Source organism: Heliconius melpomene, chromosome 17 (assembly GCF_056956725.1).
Source record: "Heliconius melpomene rosina isolate 202511_hmr_F chromosome 17, ASM5695672v1, whole genome shotgun sequence".
Lineage (NCBI taxonomy): Eukaryota > Metazoa > Arthropoda > Insecta > Lepidoptera > Nymphalidae > Heliconius > Heliconius melpomene.
In genome coordinates, this window is record NC_140405.1 from 12,492,574 (window position 1) to 12,511,057 (window position 18,484).

Below are 18,484 nucleotides of genomic sequence, written 5' to 3' on the forward strand. Positions count from 1 at the left end.
TCTGTTCACCCCATAAATTTAATGGGGTGTACAGAATTATTATGCAAGGCAACATTATGGTATGGCAACACTAACTTGACAATTATATAACTTGACATTGACATTCCCTGCTTCAAATTTGACATATTACATATTATTCTAACCTCAATAAAAAATAAATACAATTTTAAAACTATTTCATTTTAAAAATGTCTAACAGTAATTTGTTTATAAAATCAGGGTTTGTTAGAGCTCCATTACAAAACGGAGTTGGTCGTTATGTATGTCAGTTACAAAGAATTGTACTGAAATTCTGTAAAAGCCATGGTTCTAGTCGTGGTTTGAGGTATTTATCAGTTATTTTTATCTATAAACTTTAGCTATGCACTGTAATCGAGACATTGCAAAATGAGAGGCAGAATTAATACAAAATTGAACGCTGCGTTTCAAGACAGTTATGCTCATCTCAACCCTCATGACAAGTCACAGGAAAATAAATTACTTTCTTTTCCCTATATTTAGAAAGGCAATGAATAATGTTAATTGCCTAGGTTCACCATTCAACAAGCAATGTCTAGAATCGGCCAAAAGTCGTGATACAGTCATGTCTTAACTTTAGGCCCTATGTCCTGTTTACCCTAAGCTACTCTAAGCAGAACATACGATGTTTTGGTACGAGAATTCTTTATAAACTATATATATCTAGTATTATATATCCATGGTTTTATTACAGAGATTTCATTGAACAGGACTTGGTGGATTTTGCGAAGCTAAATCCAAGTGTTGTTGTATATTTGAAGCCTAGGAGACACAGAGGTCCTGTTGTAGTTGGTGAATATTGTAAGTACTTCTATATTTTCTTTATTTTAACAATATTTGGAAATTTAAGGCGGCACAGAATGAGCATGCTATAAGATGGTTATGGATTCAATTTCCAGTGACATTTGTTGTATCGCCATATCTTTAATGACTCCTTAATTACCAGAATGTAGATTATATTATTAAATTCTTTCTCACACTTTCTGGCAAAGTAAATTTCAGCCATAGTGGTAGTAAGGGGAAATTAGTGTTACACTGCAAATTTCAAAACATTAATTTGTTAAGTGACAGAACTCAACACTATGCCTACATGCAACAGTCTACATGAGCAGGAGTAGGATCATCTCACTCAGACATTGCCTCAATGCGCCACCACATAAAAATAATATTTATAGATATGTCAATAATAATATTTTTTACAGTAAATGGTGATAAAGTATGGATGAGTATGCAAAATAAAACACACTCTGAGATAACTAAATGGATAGAAGTATTAAGAACACAGCAAGGCGACATCGCATCAACTCGTCTTAGGAAGTATCAATATACAGATTATCCTTCTATACAAGGACCTTGGACTCCATTCACCTTTAAAGACCCAGAATTAAATGTAGCTGATTTACCAGACCCTAAGTTTGGTGGAAACAATAGATTGCCTGTGTCAGCGACTGAAAGGTTGAGAATTATGTTTGAAAAGCAAAAGATTAGAGAGGAGGATGTTAAATTGAATGAATGAATTAATGAATGGGGTTTGGTTTTTTTGGGTAGACTAAATTGTTTCTTGTATTTTTCTTTTAAAGTTTTGTTGTTGTAAATGTATGACAATTGAATTATAATTTAAATACATAAATAAATAATAAAATTGATATATATCATTGCATCATCACATTAACAAACTGAAAAAAACTGTTGAATTCTGTTATAAAAAAATAATTTCAACAAATATATACACACCATTCCTTCCTTCCTTTATTTAAAAAAACTATAAGAAAAAAAACCTTTTGCAAATAAAACTTTAACCTAAAGGAGGAAAATATCTGAAATATGTATGTTTATGTTTATAAGCACTTCAAACTTTATTCAGCAAATGTCCATTTTTACAAGCTTTTTGTTCTAATATAGTTCTATTGTACATAATTAGATTAGTTATTTTAATATTAGTTTGTAGAAATATAATTGAAAATATATATTGTGTTTTATTTAAATTCCATCTATTGACTGTACACACAACGGTTGTGAGTTTGATTCCCACTAGGGGGAAGTGACATTACTTTAGTAAATTAAATTTTTCCTCTCTGGTAAACAAAGCGCGTTGTTGAGTATATATCTAAAATAGAATGAAAATGGTGTGTAAGACTAGATTCCTTCTACCTCACTAAATGATATAAATAATAAATTAAAAAGTAAACTTTTCAAAGTTGTTTATTATAAACAATAACTTATATAGAACAATATTTGTGCTTGATTATTCAAAAGGCACTTTTTTCTTTTCCTTTTACATCAAAATTTACATTCACATGGTATAACCATTATCTTATCAAACTTTTTTTAATTGCTAAAAATAAATAAACTTTCTAATTGAAAAAAAACCATTTATTTACTTTCAACCGCAAATAAGTAGCATGTTGGCATCAATAACTTAATATTTATTTGTTTTCCTGGAATTCATATTTTCTTTATAAAGTGATTTTAAATAACAGTTTAATTTTAACTACACCTTTAACTATGACTGTTTCTTTTATGCACACTCAAATATCTGGGTGACTTGAACTTACTGCCACAGACATCACAACTGTGAAGCTTTCCATCATCATAATGCACCCTCTTCATATGTGCTAACAAATATGATTTACTTTTTAATACTGAATTGCATATTTTACACTTATGTACACCTTGGTCATGACAGTTCCTTTTATGTGCGGTCAATGTAGCTCTATTCATGAACATTTGTGGACATTTTGAACATTGCACAGGTTCAGATTTCATTTTATGGAATCTCCACGGTGCTTTAACACCATCATGGACATACATTTGATGCCTTTTTAATGTTTGTCTCGATTTAAAACTTTTATTACATACATCACAATTTAATTTCAAATCAACATGCACTTCTGTCATGTGACGACACCAGGATTTATAGTTGTATGTCTTTAAACAAATGTCACATTTATATAGGTGTTTTGTATTTTCTATTGTTTTTACTGTATGAAATAATTTCATATGAGTTTCTAGATGATTTTTTTTATGATAAAATCTAGGGCAGTCATTGCACATATATAGTTTTCTTCTTATCAAAGGCACTATGAGATGTGTTAAGTTATGTTTGTACATAGAAAAGCTGTGAAAAAATTAAATGTTTAGTTAATTTTAAAGTAACATGTTAAAGTATGATTTTTTAAATATAAAGTATATAGAGCAAATTTTAAGACACTTGTGACTTGTTTGAGCCATCTTAGGGCCTTTGACTGTCTCTGGCTAAAAAATTGTGATTTAACTCCCACTCTGGGAAATAAATATTTATCATTTTCCTATTTCAATAAGACAAGGTTCAGAATTTCAGTTAATGTAATATATGTATTGTAGTAGGGTTCTGTGTTAAGCAACATGTTGTGTGTTCACCAAGAGCCCAAGAATAGTATCTTGATATGAGGTGTCTCTATATATCTTGCATATATGTGTAATGCTAAAAGTTATAACATTTGTTTATTGCTCTATCAGGTAGAGATATATTTATACTTGTGACAAGTATTAAAACTATATTTTATTAATACATACCTATTGTAAAAAACTTTCAAGCATATAATACAAGTTTGTAAACATTCTTGTTTCAAGTCTACTAAATTAATACTTTCTGTAACATTCGTTGGTATTAGATTTTGTATACACCAATCTTCGTCTACTTCAACTTCTTCTACTTTTACTTTGATATCCAAACCAATTTTTAAATAATTTTCATTATTATCCTCTACATAATCGCGTTCTTCTTTGATTTTTAATTTCTTATCGAATTCCATGATTTAGTTATAATATTAGCATTTTATTTTGAATATAATATATATTGGATAAATATAATGTTTTAAACTTTGTTGTAGTTTAAAATTTAGCTTTTGACATTTTGAAAGGCTACAATAACAATATAATGTCACTTTGACAAATGACATTAGATATTTTTTTTAATCTGAAACTCATTGATTTATGCTTATCACTTGTTTCACATATTCCATTCTGTGTAGTTTTGCGCACCGGCGTATTTACCAGCAGGCTGAGTAAGCTTGAGCCTTGGCAGACAAGATTGTGTAACAAAACTATTTTATTTGCTATCTCATAAAATAAATTGTGTTTGTAAAGTCGACTTTAAAAAAATACAATTATCTCTAATTATCGCTCTGGTGTCGAGGCAAAGTGCGGCATTGAGTTCTGCCACTCAACACGCAATGCCTTCAGAATTCGGCAGAAAGTGGGGAATGGAGCGTCTTAACACTAGGTTCCCTCTGCCTACCCTGCTGTATGCGGGATACAGCGTGAAAATAAATAAAAAAACATTTTTCTCATAAAGAAATTTAATAAAATATATTTACAAAATATACAAAAGAATAATATGGATTCATTCGTACATAGATAAGAAAAATAAACTATGGAAGCTTTACACAATAAATATATAAAAATTACTATGAAACAGTAAAAATATAACAATTACAATTGATATCTTTTTGTGAAACTTGGACTTTTTCTACTTGAGACTTGGATGTATATTTTAAATCAGCTGCTACTTATTTTTAAGTAATCACACAAGTATAAAGTAGTTTTCGACATCGACATATAAAGTGTGCGGTAATAATAATAGATATAAAACGTCGGCTTAGTGTCTAGTGTTTGTGCCTAACAAAAAGTGCTTACAGCACACACACATTCTGAATAATCGTATAAAACTAAGATTATACATATTTTATCAAGGGGATTTTGCAATTTTAAAAATGATTTACATTCTATGCTATATATATTGAAATAAAAGTCAATCTTCTACTTTTCACACTTTTGAATTGTATAAAAATGTACAATACGAAAAAATTAAAATGGATTTAGCGGACACACTCTAAGCCAACGATATGTATTACAACCTTCATAAAAAAAGTTTATTTATGATTAATGTTAACACACAACCTTCTTGGTTGTTATATTTAACTATTAAAAAAATATGATAAAAAAAAATAGTAAATGCAAAGGCTAGGATTCGTACATTTAACCAAGGCTAATTTATCTATAATTTACAAACAAGAAAAAAAGAAAATTATACCCCAAAAAAATAATTTTTATATTTATTTAATTCCTAAATCTTTTTCACGTTATTGCCTAAGACTTATATACTACACAGTCTACTTTTAAAATTTATTTTTATATAATTACCACTGGTAACACTAAATACTCATACAGATTAGGTATGTTTTTTATGAATATTACAGAATATTAACATATATTATTTACGATATTGCTACTTCCCAAGTAAAACATAGTATCATTGTAACATTAATTTTCACATGTCTCTGAAAGTGACATGTTTAATAAAAAGAAAAAATCATTTAGTACACTTTTTACACAACATTGAGCTCAATTTTCTATTTATATTTATTATTTCTTTATTATTAATATAAATAATGTTGCTGTGTTTAAGAATAAGAGTAATTAACATTTTGAAAATTAGAAAAGTACAAAATTAGTCCTTTTTTTCTTTCTGCTAGAAAGACATACTTGTTTTTATAGATTTATATAGATTTTGTATTATAAAATTAATAAGCTGTCAACTAGTATTATAAAAGGACCAACTAGTATTATATTGGAATGACTAGTAGTAATTTATTAAATTATAAAAGTATACTTATTTTTAGGATATAATATATGTAATTGACAAATATAAAAAATAGTGAACACATCTAATAATATTATATATCATGCAATATTTATTTTTAGTTTACAATTCAGGAAAAATTATGCAATTTTTCCAAAATTAATGCAGAATCAAGAAAATTTTTATAACTTGTTACTTTAATAAAAATAAACAGTTATTTGAAATATTTTTTGGTTCAAATCCATTGAAAAATGTAGTTGAATAAGAAATTTCATTACTTTTAAGTTTTTCAATTCCGTTACAATTATTTTAAATTTCCAATATCAATCTAAATATTTATTAAGACCTTGGCACTTATACTAATTTACTTTTAAATTGAAATAATTATTTAATAGTGGCGCAGTGGGATATTCTCTAATTGTAGAAGCGATAGTTTGTAAGTTCCTTTCCATTTTAGTAAGATAAAGAGCGGCGTTACATACCGCACAACATTCAACACACAATGTCACTAAAATTGTGATATTATGGAGAACAGCGTATCCTAACACTATGCAAAACTATCTGGTTCACCCCAACTGCGTTTCCACTATTTGTATAAAATGATTAATATATTTCTATATATTTTTATTTATATTAAATAGACTTAAAATCTTCGTAAGAACATCCTTTAACTAATTGTATTCTCTCCCTAAAACTTTACATTCCAAATAATTTAAGAAATAACACAGGTATTACGTCAAATGTTTACACTTTCGTGTGATAGTGACACGATAGTAACATAACGGTTAAAATAATTATTATTTAATAATTTATTATTAAATAATATTTAAATAAATTACATCATTTCTAATGATTGACTGACGTTATAGTGATATGATAGTAACGTGATTGTCACATATGTATAGTATATTAATATATTATTTTAGTTATCTTTGTATAATTTATTATTGGTATATTAAATACCATAATAATTGAAGGATGGATGAAGGTGATTTATCGGGTAGCAATTTTTTTTGAAAGTATATTTTTTGTGTATTTTTGTAATAATATTAACAATTATTTATAAACACTTAAAAATCTTAATTTATGGAATAAAATAGCGACAACGTCAAAATGTGTCATCTCATCTACACCCAAGTGACACTATGGTAACATGATAGTGACATGGTAGTGTCAAACTAATACTCATCAGCCATGATGAGCGTGATGAGTGCCGTCCATCCAGAGAATGGTCTACATCCACTACCTTGGCCGTTCTCACCTGAATATTGTTCCCAGAAGTAGCCTGTGCCTTTGTATTGAGAGAGGACGTTACCTAGAGAGTAAAAGAGAGTGCTTATGATTTTTACCGCGATACAATGTGTATTATAATAAAATTCCGCAGTGTATTCTTAATTTGCCACTTCCAAAATTTAAAATATCTGTAAAAAAAATTCTAACAAGTAAAGCTTATTACACTGTTCAAGAATATTTAGAGGATAAGCATGTATGGAATTAATGTCTATTGAATGTCAGGCAGGATAGCTGCCAGCTAATGTAATAGTAAAATACGAGTATACCATTGACTTTAAAAAGAGCAACTGTTGAGTTTCTTGCCGGCTCTTCTCAGCAGAACTGCCTTCCGAACCGGTGGTAGCTTTTTGTTGACATGTACATTCGACGATTCAAAAGTGCTTATAAAGTTTATTTGAATAAAGAATATTTTGAATTTGAATTTGAATTGCTCATTTAGCAGGGTGTGCAGAGGGAACCCAATATTAAGACATTTCGTTTCCCACCGATCGCCTAATTTTTAAAGACTGATACCTAATAATTAGAGAGAAAGAACTCAATTCATTATCAATGTAAAATTATATGAAGCTATACTCACCGACAAACGCTTTTTTTAGTCTAATATGTAAATCCATTGCTCTGGCCGCGTGTGGTCCCTTCACACTATAGTGTTTTAGCGCAGAAAGTGCTAAATAATTAATATTAGCCCATATTTGACCCCTCCAATATGGCGGATCGTGTTCTGTGTTACGTTTCATGTACATTGGTGATAGTTTTGAGAGAGATCTAAGAAGAGAAAGAAAAAAATTATATAGCAACCAATAAATATCTTTTTTCACCTTATAGGTAGGGTAGACAAAGAAAACTTAGTGTTAAAATAGTCCATTCTTCACTTTGCACTGACTTTTTGTAACATTGCGTGTTGAGTGGCGATGCGTTTTGTCTTGGTACCAGTGTAAGGAAATGGGAGCATTAAATATTCTGTTTTTCAGAGTGGAATCGCACCCAAAATCGTTGTGCTATTGGGCCGCAACGGCGTCAAGTAACCGTAATTTTTCTTTTCTTTGATAAAATTATACTTCGGCTTCCAAGAGGCGCGGTTTTTAATCCCACTACGTTCAAATTTGTATATTATATTTTCTAAAAAAAATATTACCTTAGTCCGTACGGTGACCATAATAAATCAGGATTGTCTAGCATTTCAAATATTTTGCCCAATTTTTCACTTTCCGGTTGCAAAACTTTCAATAACATAGGAAATAGTGATACATAACCTAAAAAAGACATTTAAAACAAATATCACTAAAAGAAATTATTAATTGAGGTTTTTCGCGACCCTTGTGGGTTCAATTCCCACTCGAGGTGAATGAATTATATTCATTTCCTTACAAGATCAAACGTGGCGATGAAGTCAATCACTTAACATATAATGGTTCTAAAATAAAGCGGTTCGTGGAGAACAGAGTGTCTTAACACTAGGTTCCCTCTGCCAACCCTGCTAGTAGTATATGTAGGATACTACACGAAGCTAAAATGAAATTATGCTCGTAGGACTATTTTTTGAACTGTTGAGTCCTTTTTAGGTTTTTTTAGATTTAAATTTATACTCGTTATATAAAATAAATAAAAAATAAAATAAAATTATATTTATTTCCTTCATCTAGTAACAGAATAAAGCGGGGTGTTAAGTTCCGCCACTTAACACGCAATGTGTCATGATAAAAAATAACTTTACGCTGTAATTAGCCTAGTGTAGCAGAGTGAATAACAGAGTGAATATAGTATTAAAACACCGGGAAGAAATACGTCTACGTCTTCCCTTTAATCTAATAAGAACATTTTTTAGCTTCATATTGTACGCCGTACTCAACGCCGCGCTTTTTCTACTAGAATGGGGAAATAAAAACAAATTAAATATAATCTATCCCGCGAGTGAGAATCAAACTTAGAAACATCGCCCACACGTTGCTCCACGACAGCTTCAAGGCATATAATATAAAAAAAAATTAGACCCAGGTACAAATTATTATTATTTAAGGTATTTTTTTTACTAAACTATAAAAAAAGCTTAAAATCCTCACCAAAAGAAGAAGTAACTAATTTAGGTTGCGGCGGTACAGTGACACTTCTGACCACTCTTGTTTGTCCTTTTTTGTTTTTTATATTTTGTTTTACTAGCCTCACGCCATCCGTGTGTAGACCTACAAAAAATAAAATAAACTTTAACTTTAACTCCAAATATTAAAACGGCATCAACGGCATCAACAAGCAAAGTAACGTTCTAAAATCCAATATTCTATCAATAAAAAGCAAAATGGCGTCCAAAATAGAATCTTTACCATAATCAGCGTAGGTTTGACTGTGTGGTGACCAGTGAAGCTCGTTGAGTAATTCCTCATCACCGAGCTGATCGCGGGTTGCCTCAAATCTAGAGCAGAAATATAAAAAAAATATAAGTATGGCTCTGGTATGAGGACAATCACGGCGTTAAGTTTCACCACTTAACACAAAAAAAATTGGAAAAAAAATGTCTCGGAAATTGGCCAGTGAAAAAGAAGTGTTTAAACAATAAGTTTCCGCCCTTATTTAGAAAGGACACTCAGCATCAGTGGAAAACTATAAACATGGATACAAAAGGAAATAAATAGGTTAATTTAGCTAGTTGTGACGTCATATAGGCTTGTAGAGGAATTACGATTTGTTGAATATTACAAATAGTTTGAATACTTTCACATATTCATAATATGTAGCATATTTATAAAAGAAATAAATTTTCGAGCTTCAAGTTTTCCCCGCATAGCAAGAGAGGCAGAGGGAAGTATTATAAAAAATCAGTTCTGCATTTTCTAACCAATTTCGAGACATTGTGTTTCGAGACAACGTAACTAACGTTGTTGTTACTTAATTTATATACTAATATATACTAATAATGTTTCATTATTTTAATTGGCTATATTATATGAACATACATTTCATAGACGCCAGTGGCACAGTTATGTGAACGCGACAGGTCGTGAGTTCGATTCCCATGCAAAAAAATAAAATGTCTAATATTATTTGGTATTTCCGCTGTCAGAAGCAAAGTGCGGCATTTAATTCTGCCACTCAACACGCAATGCCTCTGTATTTGAGCTCACAGTAATGAACAGAAGTGTCTCAATGAGAACGGTAAACGGAGTGTCTTAGCACTAGATTTCTAGGTAAGGAAAAAAAAATGTCTGTATAGACACACGTCTAATACTATATATATACATACTTATCGCTATCCCTGTCCAGTAATTTCGATATAGTGGCCATGGCGTCCGCTGCTGCATACATCCAACACCGTAAGTCCACGTGACGCTCCAGTTCTGATGGATGAGACGCTCTAGAAGAAAAAAGTGGAAAATGAATGAAATGAAATGAATGAAAATTAAAAAAAGTTAATAATAAGATTTTGTCATTAATCACGTATACTTAGTTTTATACATTTTTGGAAATCTGCCGTTTTGAACACTTTGTTAGTATATATGTCGGATTAAAAGTTTCATTTAAAAAAATAATAGGTTAGAATACTGACAGAAATATATTATAGTTAAGTTTAAAACAACGCTTAGATGTCTTAATGGTGACATGGTAAGTGTATTAACACTACCAGGTTCCTTTTGTCTACACTATACTATGTGTGTGACAAAAACGATTAGATATATAGGTAGATTTAAATGGGTGTGAGTAAGAAATTTATTTAACACCAGCACTAGAACTTCAACTATACTATTGTTTATTGACGAATCGGAATTTACTTTCTAATAACACTATCACTTTATAGATCTATACATTGAAAAACTAAAATTTCATTTGAATGTTATCAAAATAATAAAAAAATTGTAGCAATTTTGTAGAACTAAATACTTTAAATTAATATAACTTTTTTATTTATGAACCAATTGAAATAAAGCAAACATTAAATGTTAAAAGCTTGTCAAAATGCAACGATGAAAAATGTATTTAAATCGGTTGGTCTGTTTCTGAGATTAGCGTGCACAAACGCACAGTAACTGTAACTGATGTTCTCACTTTTCTTCCATGTCCTATCTCCCCCTCCACCAGTAGGTGGTGGGTTCTTCCCCCTTTTGGGTACTTTGGAACCAATGGTACTAGACCTTAATACATCGCATTTCAAAATATGATGCCATGATGGGGCAACATGTCATATAATTTATAAATGGCTTCTAAATTTACCTAGGATAATCATCCAAACCGGATGTTAAGGTTTTGGGATTGAGTTGGACCCCGTCGTCCACTCTGCCCCTCCATCTGTAGGTAGTGGGTTCCCCGCCTTTCTGGGTACTTTGGAACCATTGGTACCAGGCCTGGAAGAGGATTTTTTATTATGGTACTTTTTCTTTGGGTTGCCCTCGAAACTTATTATTTTCACATTAATTTTATAAATTGTTATTTAAAACAAAGGTCATAAAAGCGAGCAGGTTAGTACCAAATTTACTATTTATATATGAATTTGGACTTGCCATATTAATCTTGATATATTTTATTAAAAGCCTATATTTACCTAAATATATATCTAAATCTAATGAATATCTCGAATACATGCAATACAAGACTGCTCTGTACTGTAAGTAAACGAACTACTTGGGACTGGTGGAGACACTCTGTTCCCTTCTAAATAATTTTCTATTAAATGCCTGATGTCACTACCCATTTGGGTTTGTCCAGTCTAGTGGACATTTGCCCAGAAGTGTCACTAATCACCTGCAACCTCGGGTACATGCGGTCCAGAATCGCTCTGTACTGCGAATGGTGAAACAGCTTGGGCCTAGTGGTGATGAGGCTGGCGAGCTGGATGAGGAGCATAGGGGGGTTGGCGGCCGCGTTGTTTTGGACCACAAACTCCTTGGGCACCCTGGCCAGGGCTTCCACGCCTGGGGGAATGAAAGAGAAAATTTATAAAACCGAAAACATAGAAGATTTTAAAAACAAATACAGAGCGTGCATAAGTACAAATCGTTTTTACGAATCTCTCACAGACAACACTTGAAGTGAATATTAAATTTGTGATACAGACCAGCAGCATATGTTTATAATAACATTACATATGCCTTTCTATTATGGAGAACTTGTGAGGAGTGTCTTAACACTAAGTTCCAACTTTCCCCTGCCTACAGATGCGATATACAGTGTGAAGCTAAAAAAATAATAAATCTATCACTTCCATAACTTAAAAAACCGCCAGCTCTCACCAAGAATCTGCTCCCTAGGTATCCAACCTTCAACATTGATGAGGTCCATCCAATGGGCAGCTATGTCTAGTTGTATTTCCGGAGACCAGCGACCTATGAGGAGACCATGGAACCCTTCGTCCCAGAGGAAACCACGGGGGAAGAATGATCTGGAATAGAGGTGTCGTGTTTAGTTCATCCATTCATTAATTTGCAAGTTTTCTTGCCTGTATTTATGTGGGATACATTTGCGAAAGATATCTGTAAGATAGTTAGTAGACTTTTATTTCTTTCAGTCAGTCATTCAGTCAGTTATTCATTAGCTTCACCGTGTTTTTGTACAAAACCTAATTATAACACCACAATTTATGATTTTATTTTACGAAATACTACTATGCTCATTTTTCGACTAATCCCTGATTAATATTCATTCTTTAATCGAACCCGTACCCACCTGCTAGGCACGGCTGAGTACAACGGCGCCCGCCAGTACGGGACTGGCTCCTTAGTGTACTGGGATTGCACCCGACTAGCACCGTAGAAGTACCCTATGCCGCCCAACATGTTTGAGAGGGCCGCTTTAGCTGCGTTTATGTCCTCGTCAAAGTATCTAAAAAAAATAAGAAAAAGTTAGTTAGTTTATATTAAGTGCAGTGATATATTAGATTGTGGCTTCGATTCTCACTTGATGGTATGTACATATTTTGCTCTCTCTGGTAAGAAGAAAAAACCGGGGGTTCAATTCCGCTACACAATACGCAATGTCTCGAAAATGAAATGGAGTGTCTTAAGACATGGTTTTCCTCCGCTTAGCCTGATATAAGCGGGGTAAAGCTTTAAGCTATTCAATTTTAATTTAAGTGCAGTAGCACAGTGTGTGACTGTACATGTGATGGTAGTGGATTCCACCGAGAATCATTCCATTCCCATTTGACGAAATTATTATATTTAATTAGATTATGTTTAATTACTCTCTCATATAGTCTTCAGTTTGTTAAATTCAGTAATAATATTTCTAAACACTAAATTCTTTTTGTATTCTTATTGTATTAAAAATGTATAGGATTTTAAAAAGCCGATAGAAATTCAAATTTAAAGACATTGTCACAATATACAACAATGTCTACAATTATACTATAATTATTTACATTTGCCTGTTATCATGATGCAGTAACATAATCTGAGAGTGCACATGATGATTGTAGGTAGGTATTGAGCCCTTTGAGTGAGGTCAATCCCCACTGAATTGATGACTGAATCCTATTATATGCGACGTTAAGTTCCACCAAGCACCCAACACGCAATATTGTGCAGAAAATTGAGCATTAAGGGTCAGCACGATGTTGCGGCATGTAGTGGGTAAGCATTTCTGATTATCCTTATAGAGAGCCAACAAAGGAATCTCAACAACAACAACACCCTCAAAGTAATCTCACCCTTTCTCCTTCAACTTGAATATATCCTCAAATTTCTCATCAAATGTCTCCCTCATGAAATCCAGAGCCTTTGTATACTCTTCCCCCTTGACTGGTGGAACTGGTAGATCCTCTGTTGTGTATACCACGTCTAGTACAAACGGGGTTTCTACTAACATTTGTGTTAGCACGTAGTTTACTTCTTTGCCCTTAAAAAAGGGAAATAAAGCAATAAAAACAGTTACAGTACGGTCAACGAGTCGTGTTCGCTCGCTTTCTCGCTCTGAATTTAGCTGTAGGCTGCACAAATTTGATTTTAGGGTTTTTTTTGGCTTTTATTTTCTTCCTGACGTCTATAATATACTATATTTTATTTTATATAATATTTTGTATAACTTAGCTTAAAGCTAACAACAAGAAGTTTAAAAGGGCAAAGCCGCATCTCATCGTAAGTCACATACAAAATTACCTTTTCATGAAGATTGTCATCTTTAGACATAACGGCCATACGACCAAAGTTGGGAACATTTTTCATTTTTAGCAATGAATAGAATTGCTCCTTTAAACGATGTAACCCTTCCGCGTGCGTTTCGGAATATGTTGAGTAAATGAGTTTACCTAAAATATATATTTTATTTAACAATTATAGCATTAATGTATCTGAAACTGCAGAAAGTCATAAGAACTTATTAGAAAATTGTATTATGTTGTATGTACACTCAATCTTAATATAAAAAACAATACGAAAAAAAAACACTTCTTTTCGTTACATCCCACATATGGATTGGATACATAACTATTAAGAAATACTTAAGCAGTTAGTAATGCTCACATTATTTATAATTAATATTTAGCCAACACATCTAATAATAATAGTATTTCACTATTAGAATAGAATTTAAATATAGTTTAAATAAGTGTGTACTAAATAAAACTTCTCTTTTTATAATAAGAAAAAATAATTAAAAAGGTTTAAAGAAAATACCTTAACAAAATGCCCAAAACTGGGGCTTTTGAGTTTATTTATATGCAATTAAAATCTTATCGCATAGAACAGTAAAAATCAATCACATTTTTGTATACAATTAATTTTGAAATACTTCAATACTTACCAGAATGTGGTACAAGATGGACTCTAAAGTTCCCCAAAGAGGGTGTATGGCCCAGTATAGCCCCACGTTCAGTCCATATGCGAGAATGGACACCAGAGCCTAAAGACTCATCTAGGGCTCCATACCAAACCAGGACTATTGGTGAATGTAGTTTATGCTGAAAAATATATGTTTAAAGTATAGTTATATGCAGAAGCTTCAATGTGTACATGAAATAAAACCTTGTAGGTTTCCCATTAATAGGATTGAAAAGTAATGATACTCATTTTAAAAAAATATACAGATAAAATGACAAAAAAAAGAAACAAACATTAGACATCTAGTTATTTTTAGCTTCACTCTGTATCCTGCAAATAGCAGGCAGAGGAAACCTGGGAAGCATGCATGTTACTAGTTGTGGGCTCATTTTCTATTTGAATCACCATTCAATTTAAAATATATGAGTTTCATTGACATAACCAGTCAAAATTTTGTTCAAAATATTTTATTAAATCTTATTTGAAATTGAAATATGACTTCTAAATAGGCCTCCTCAAAATGCTGTCTTGATACAGTGGCATAGCATGTCATCGCTTTGGTAATAAAACAAAGAGCACCGTTGATTTACACCACTCAATAAGCAATGTAAAAATTTTGTGGAAAATAAACAGTGCATGTAAGTAGATAGGTTCTCTCTACTAGCCCTTCTATATGCTGGTTCTATATGTTTATATGCTCCTTCTATATGTTGTTCTATATGCTGGCATGAAACTAAAAAAATATAAATATAAAGAATTACTGACTGTAGCAGTAATATTAATTCTAGCAGTCCAATGTCCCCCATGTTCTCCTCCAGTTGTCTTTATAAATGATGTATGTAGATTGAATGGTGGGTCCACCGCTATTTGTTCACCAAAATGCACACCATCATGTCTTGTCCATATATATGTTTCTAAGTTATCATTTTGGTCACATTGATGTCTATAAAAAAGATATATTACAAGAAAATAGGCAAAAAGTGCTAAATGTAAAGAAATGTTTATGTAATCAATAAAAAAGACATAAATAACTGGTAATATATTATCATAATCATTTAAGAAAAATAAAAAAAAATATATACAAACAAATAATAACATATAAACATTCTACCTCACCTACCTTATACCTTTCTGGCTGTTCAATTCATACCACATCAAACCAAAGACAGGTGAGCGAGGGTCTCTGGTCTTCATACTGAAGTACACACCTGGCCTGTATGTGCCCCAGTATCTGTCTGGTACAGAAAGACCTGATTCTTGCACTGCCTAGAAAAGTATTAGTAAGGGATAAAAGATATGGGTAGCAACAGATATTTTGTATATTTTTTAGTAATTTTACTTTAAGAATAAATAAACTAAACATTTTTATTTTAGAACTAGCTTTAGCAGGCAGCTTCACCCCCATGGTCAAATTAAAATAACTTTGGGTTGTATGTGACACTTAACATATTGTAACAAGGTTACATTAGAATGATTAATGTGATGTTACATTTTAGTCTTTAATATACTGACTATTCAATAAAAAATATTTTTTTAATTCAAACCAAGGCAGTCAACAAAATAAACTCTTCAGCTTTATATTAGTAAAAATAAATATAGATAGAAAGAAAGAATTTTTTTCTATGAATACTACCATAGCATAGAAAATGATTTTTTACAATGGTTGAGTGAAATATTGGAATATTCCATACACAAGCAAAGAAAATTATAAAACATGTAGAATCACATATGTCACAACAATAATGTAAACATTTTGCTAAATATGTTTTCTAACAAAAATATCAAAAATAAAACACATATTTACGAACATATACAATACCTGCACAATCAAATTCTATAGCAGATATTCTTCATAAATATCATAACAAAAAACAAAGGCTAACAAATAGTAAGTCAACTAAAATACCTTTTCCTCATCCAATGGAGTGTTGACTCGAGTTTCCAAGTACCCTAAGGTCCCTACATACACTGCTATGATAAAACAAACGACTCCGACACCAGTTTTCCAAATAGATAGTAAATGAAAAGTCCTACTAGCCATACTACTCTCGCTTCCAGCAGAACTAGAGCTCGATTCATTGTTATTACCATGTTTATTTTGTGAAATTACTTTTCTATGCCTAACCATTGTGATGAAACATTAAATTACAGTTTAAAATTTAAGCTTGATACTTTTTTTATGTCAATTTTTTGTTTTCATATATTATCATCAGGGTTATGCAGTTGCAGGTGAACGTCAATATGCGACGATTTGACATTTGGTTTAGGGTTGACGTCTTAATCCTATTTAGTTTTAGAATCGATTAAAATCGATTATATTATTTTTATAAGATCAGTATTTAATATATCGAAACTACGTTAGAAACATTTTAATAAAGAAAACTTTCGTTTGTATATGTTTTTGTATAAAGTGTAAAGTTTGTATTTTATTTGTATAAAACTGGTTGCATGTTAAATAAAGCAAAAATATAAGCAAAATACTAATTATTATACTATAAATTCTGGAGGCATTGCAGGTTTAGCAGAGGAACTTAACGTCGCACTTTGCCTTGTTACCAAAGGAAGGAAATGAAAATATTAAATATTTTATTTCCACTGATGGGAATCAAAACCACAACCTGTCGCGTATATAGTCGCACCCTTGTGCCATTGGACCATGGTTGGCTGAACATTTTAGTTTTTTTCTTATATAGTAAAATACTGAATTAATCGATGTAAGAAATAGTGTCATTAATAATTTCAATCGATACATAAGAAAGTACGTTTTATATCGAAGTGTCATCCCTAAAACTTATCAATAATTGAAAGCAAATAAAACGTTTTAAAATTATATTGGTCAATATTTTTGCATCTTAGAAAGTAGATTATCCAAAGTAGAAATTGTGATATATTTTTTATATTTTAAGAATAAAACAATGACTTTACGCTGTATCTCTTCTTGCGAGACTCAACGCTATGCTTTATTGTCTTGTTATCAGAGTGAGGAAATGAAAATATTAAATATTTCATTCCCTCGAATGAGAATCGAACTCACAACTGTTGCGTTTACAGTCGCACGCTTGTGCCCTTGTGCCGCGATGGCCGCAATTAAAGTAAGTAAAGCTAATAAAACCAACACAAAAAAATTCAATGCAAACCAATAGTTCCTGAGGTTAGTGAGCTCAACCATATAAAATTGTCAGCTTAATATTAGTATAGATTTTAAAAGCTAACAATGAATCGGTTTGCTAAAACCGTTACGAATCTTCAGCATATTAAAATCTTAACTTTCTCTTCTCGGATTACACGCACTAGTGATTTGACGTTCATCTTTTCAGTTATGTACTGATTATATAAAAAATAATGTGAATGTGATCAAAATATCTATAATAGTTCTTTTTCAACCTGTATCGAGGATTTAGCGGAGTAGGCAGAGGGAACACAGGATTAAAACTCCGTTCTCTACTTTCCAGACATTTTTATTTTTTCGCTGTATCCCGCACACCGCAAGGTAGGCAGAACTTGTTAACCTAGTGTTAAGACACTTCGTTCACATTAAGAAACTTCTGTTTCCTCTCATCGCATCATTTCTTTTGAATTCACTTATACATACATTATGAATGAAAACAGCATCTCAAAATCGATCTCAGAGTTGAGAGCGATTTATAAATACAGCCTAAGTGCCATAACTAAGTAAGCACTGTGAGTTACAAAGAAACGATTAACGTGATGTTATTTTTTTAATTTATTTAAGTTTAATTCCCACTTGAAGAATGATCATGATTATTTAAAGTTTACGGTTATGAGTGTAGTTTGACACATTAGTACAATA

At 31.5% G+C, this 18,484-nt stretch overlaps 3 protein-coding genes across 3 annotated transcripts; 1 reads left to right on the top strand and 2 right to left on the bottom strand.

Annotated features, from left to right (window-relative positions):
* The first annotated feature begins 97 nt into the window (after positions 1-97).
* mRpL43 (mitochondrial ribosomal protein L43) lies at positions 98-1,985 on the top strand. Its single transcript, XM_085201249.1, has 3 exons — positions 98-325; positions 713-819; positions 1,221-1,985. Exons 1-3 carry the CDS (start codon positions 189-191, stop codon positions 1,532-1,534), a joined length of 558 nt encoding a protein of 185 aa, XP_085057375.1. The 5' UTR covers positions 98-188; the 3' UTR covers positions 1,535-1,985.
* A 217-nt stretch (positions 1,986-2,202) lies between these two features.
* Positions 2,203-3,930, bottom strand: LOC146530347 (uncharacterized). Its single transcript, XM_085201248.1, has 2 exons — positions 3,574-3,930; positions 2,203-3,136 (listed from the first exon to the last, which is right to left on the bottom strand). Exons 1-2 carry the CDS (start codon positions 3,810-3,812, stop codon positions 2,518-2,520), a joined length of 858 nt encoding a protein of 285 aa, XP_085057374.1. The 5' UTR covers positions 3,813-3,930; the 3' UTR covers positions 2,203-2,517.
* Positions 3,931-4,340: 410 nt separating this feature from the next.
* On the bottom strand, positions 4,341-16,915 carry GCS1 (mannosyl-oligosaccharide glucosidase). The gene is made up of 16 exons (XM_085201247.1): positions 16,580-16,915; positions 15,794-15,939; positions 15,439-15,616; positions 14,657-14,813; positions 14,014-14,162; positions 13,566-13,753; positions 12,584-12,739; positions 12,151-12,299; positions 11,663-11,832; positions 11,135-11,265; positions 10,170-10,280; positions 9,253-9,341; positions 8,995-9,114; positions 8,070-8,187; positions 7,512-7,699; positions 4,341-6,956 (listed from the first exon to the last, which is right to left on the bottom strand). The coding sequence occupies exons 1-16, from the start codon at positions 16,799-16,801 to the stop codon at positions 6,820-6,822; spliced, it is 2,409 nt and encodes an 802-aa protein (XP_085057373.1). The 5' UTR covers positions 16,802-16,915; the 3' UTR covers positions 4,341-6,819.
* Positions 16,916-18,484: the final 1,569 nt, after the last annotated feature.

What these genes read in the sequence shown, in the direction of transcription:
- mRpL43 (XM_085201249.1), top strand. Translation starts at nt 189, where the DNA reads ATGTCTAACAGTAATTTGTTTATAAAATCAGGGTTTGTTAGAGCTCCA. An exon ending in GGTTCTAGTCGTGGTTTGAG is followed by an intron (nt 326 to 712) that starts GTATTTATCAGT and finishes GTTTTATTACAG; the next exon opens with AGATTTCATTGAACAGGACT. An exon ending in TGTTGTAGTTGGTGAATATT is followed by an intron (nt 820 to 1,220) that starts GTAAGTACTTCT and finishes TATTTTTTACAG; the next exon opens with TAAATGGTGATAAAGTATGG.
- LOC146530347 (XM_085201248.1), bottom strand. Translation starts at nt 3,812, where the DNA reads ATGGAATTCGATAAGAAATTAAAAATCAAAGAAGAACGCGATTATGTA. An exon ending in TTGAAAGTTTTTTACAATAG is followed by an intron (nt 3,137 to 3,573) that starts GTATGTATTAAT and finishes ATTTTTTCACAG; the next exon opens with CTTTTCTATGTACAAACATA.
- GCS1 (XM_085201247.1), bottom strand. Translation starts at nt 16,801, where the DNA reads ATGGTTAGGCATAGAAAAGTAATTTCACAAAATAAACATGGTAATAAC. An exon ending in GAATTAATATTACTGCTACA is followed by an intron (nt 14,814 to 15,438) that starts GTCAGTAATTCT and finishes TATATTTTTCAG; the next exon opens with CATAAACTACATTCACCAAT. An exon ending in TACTCAGCCGTGCCTAGCAG is followed by an intron (nt 12,300 to 12,583) that starts GTGGGTACGGGT and finishes CCTCTATTCCAG; the next exon opens with ATCATTCTTCCCCCGTGGTT.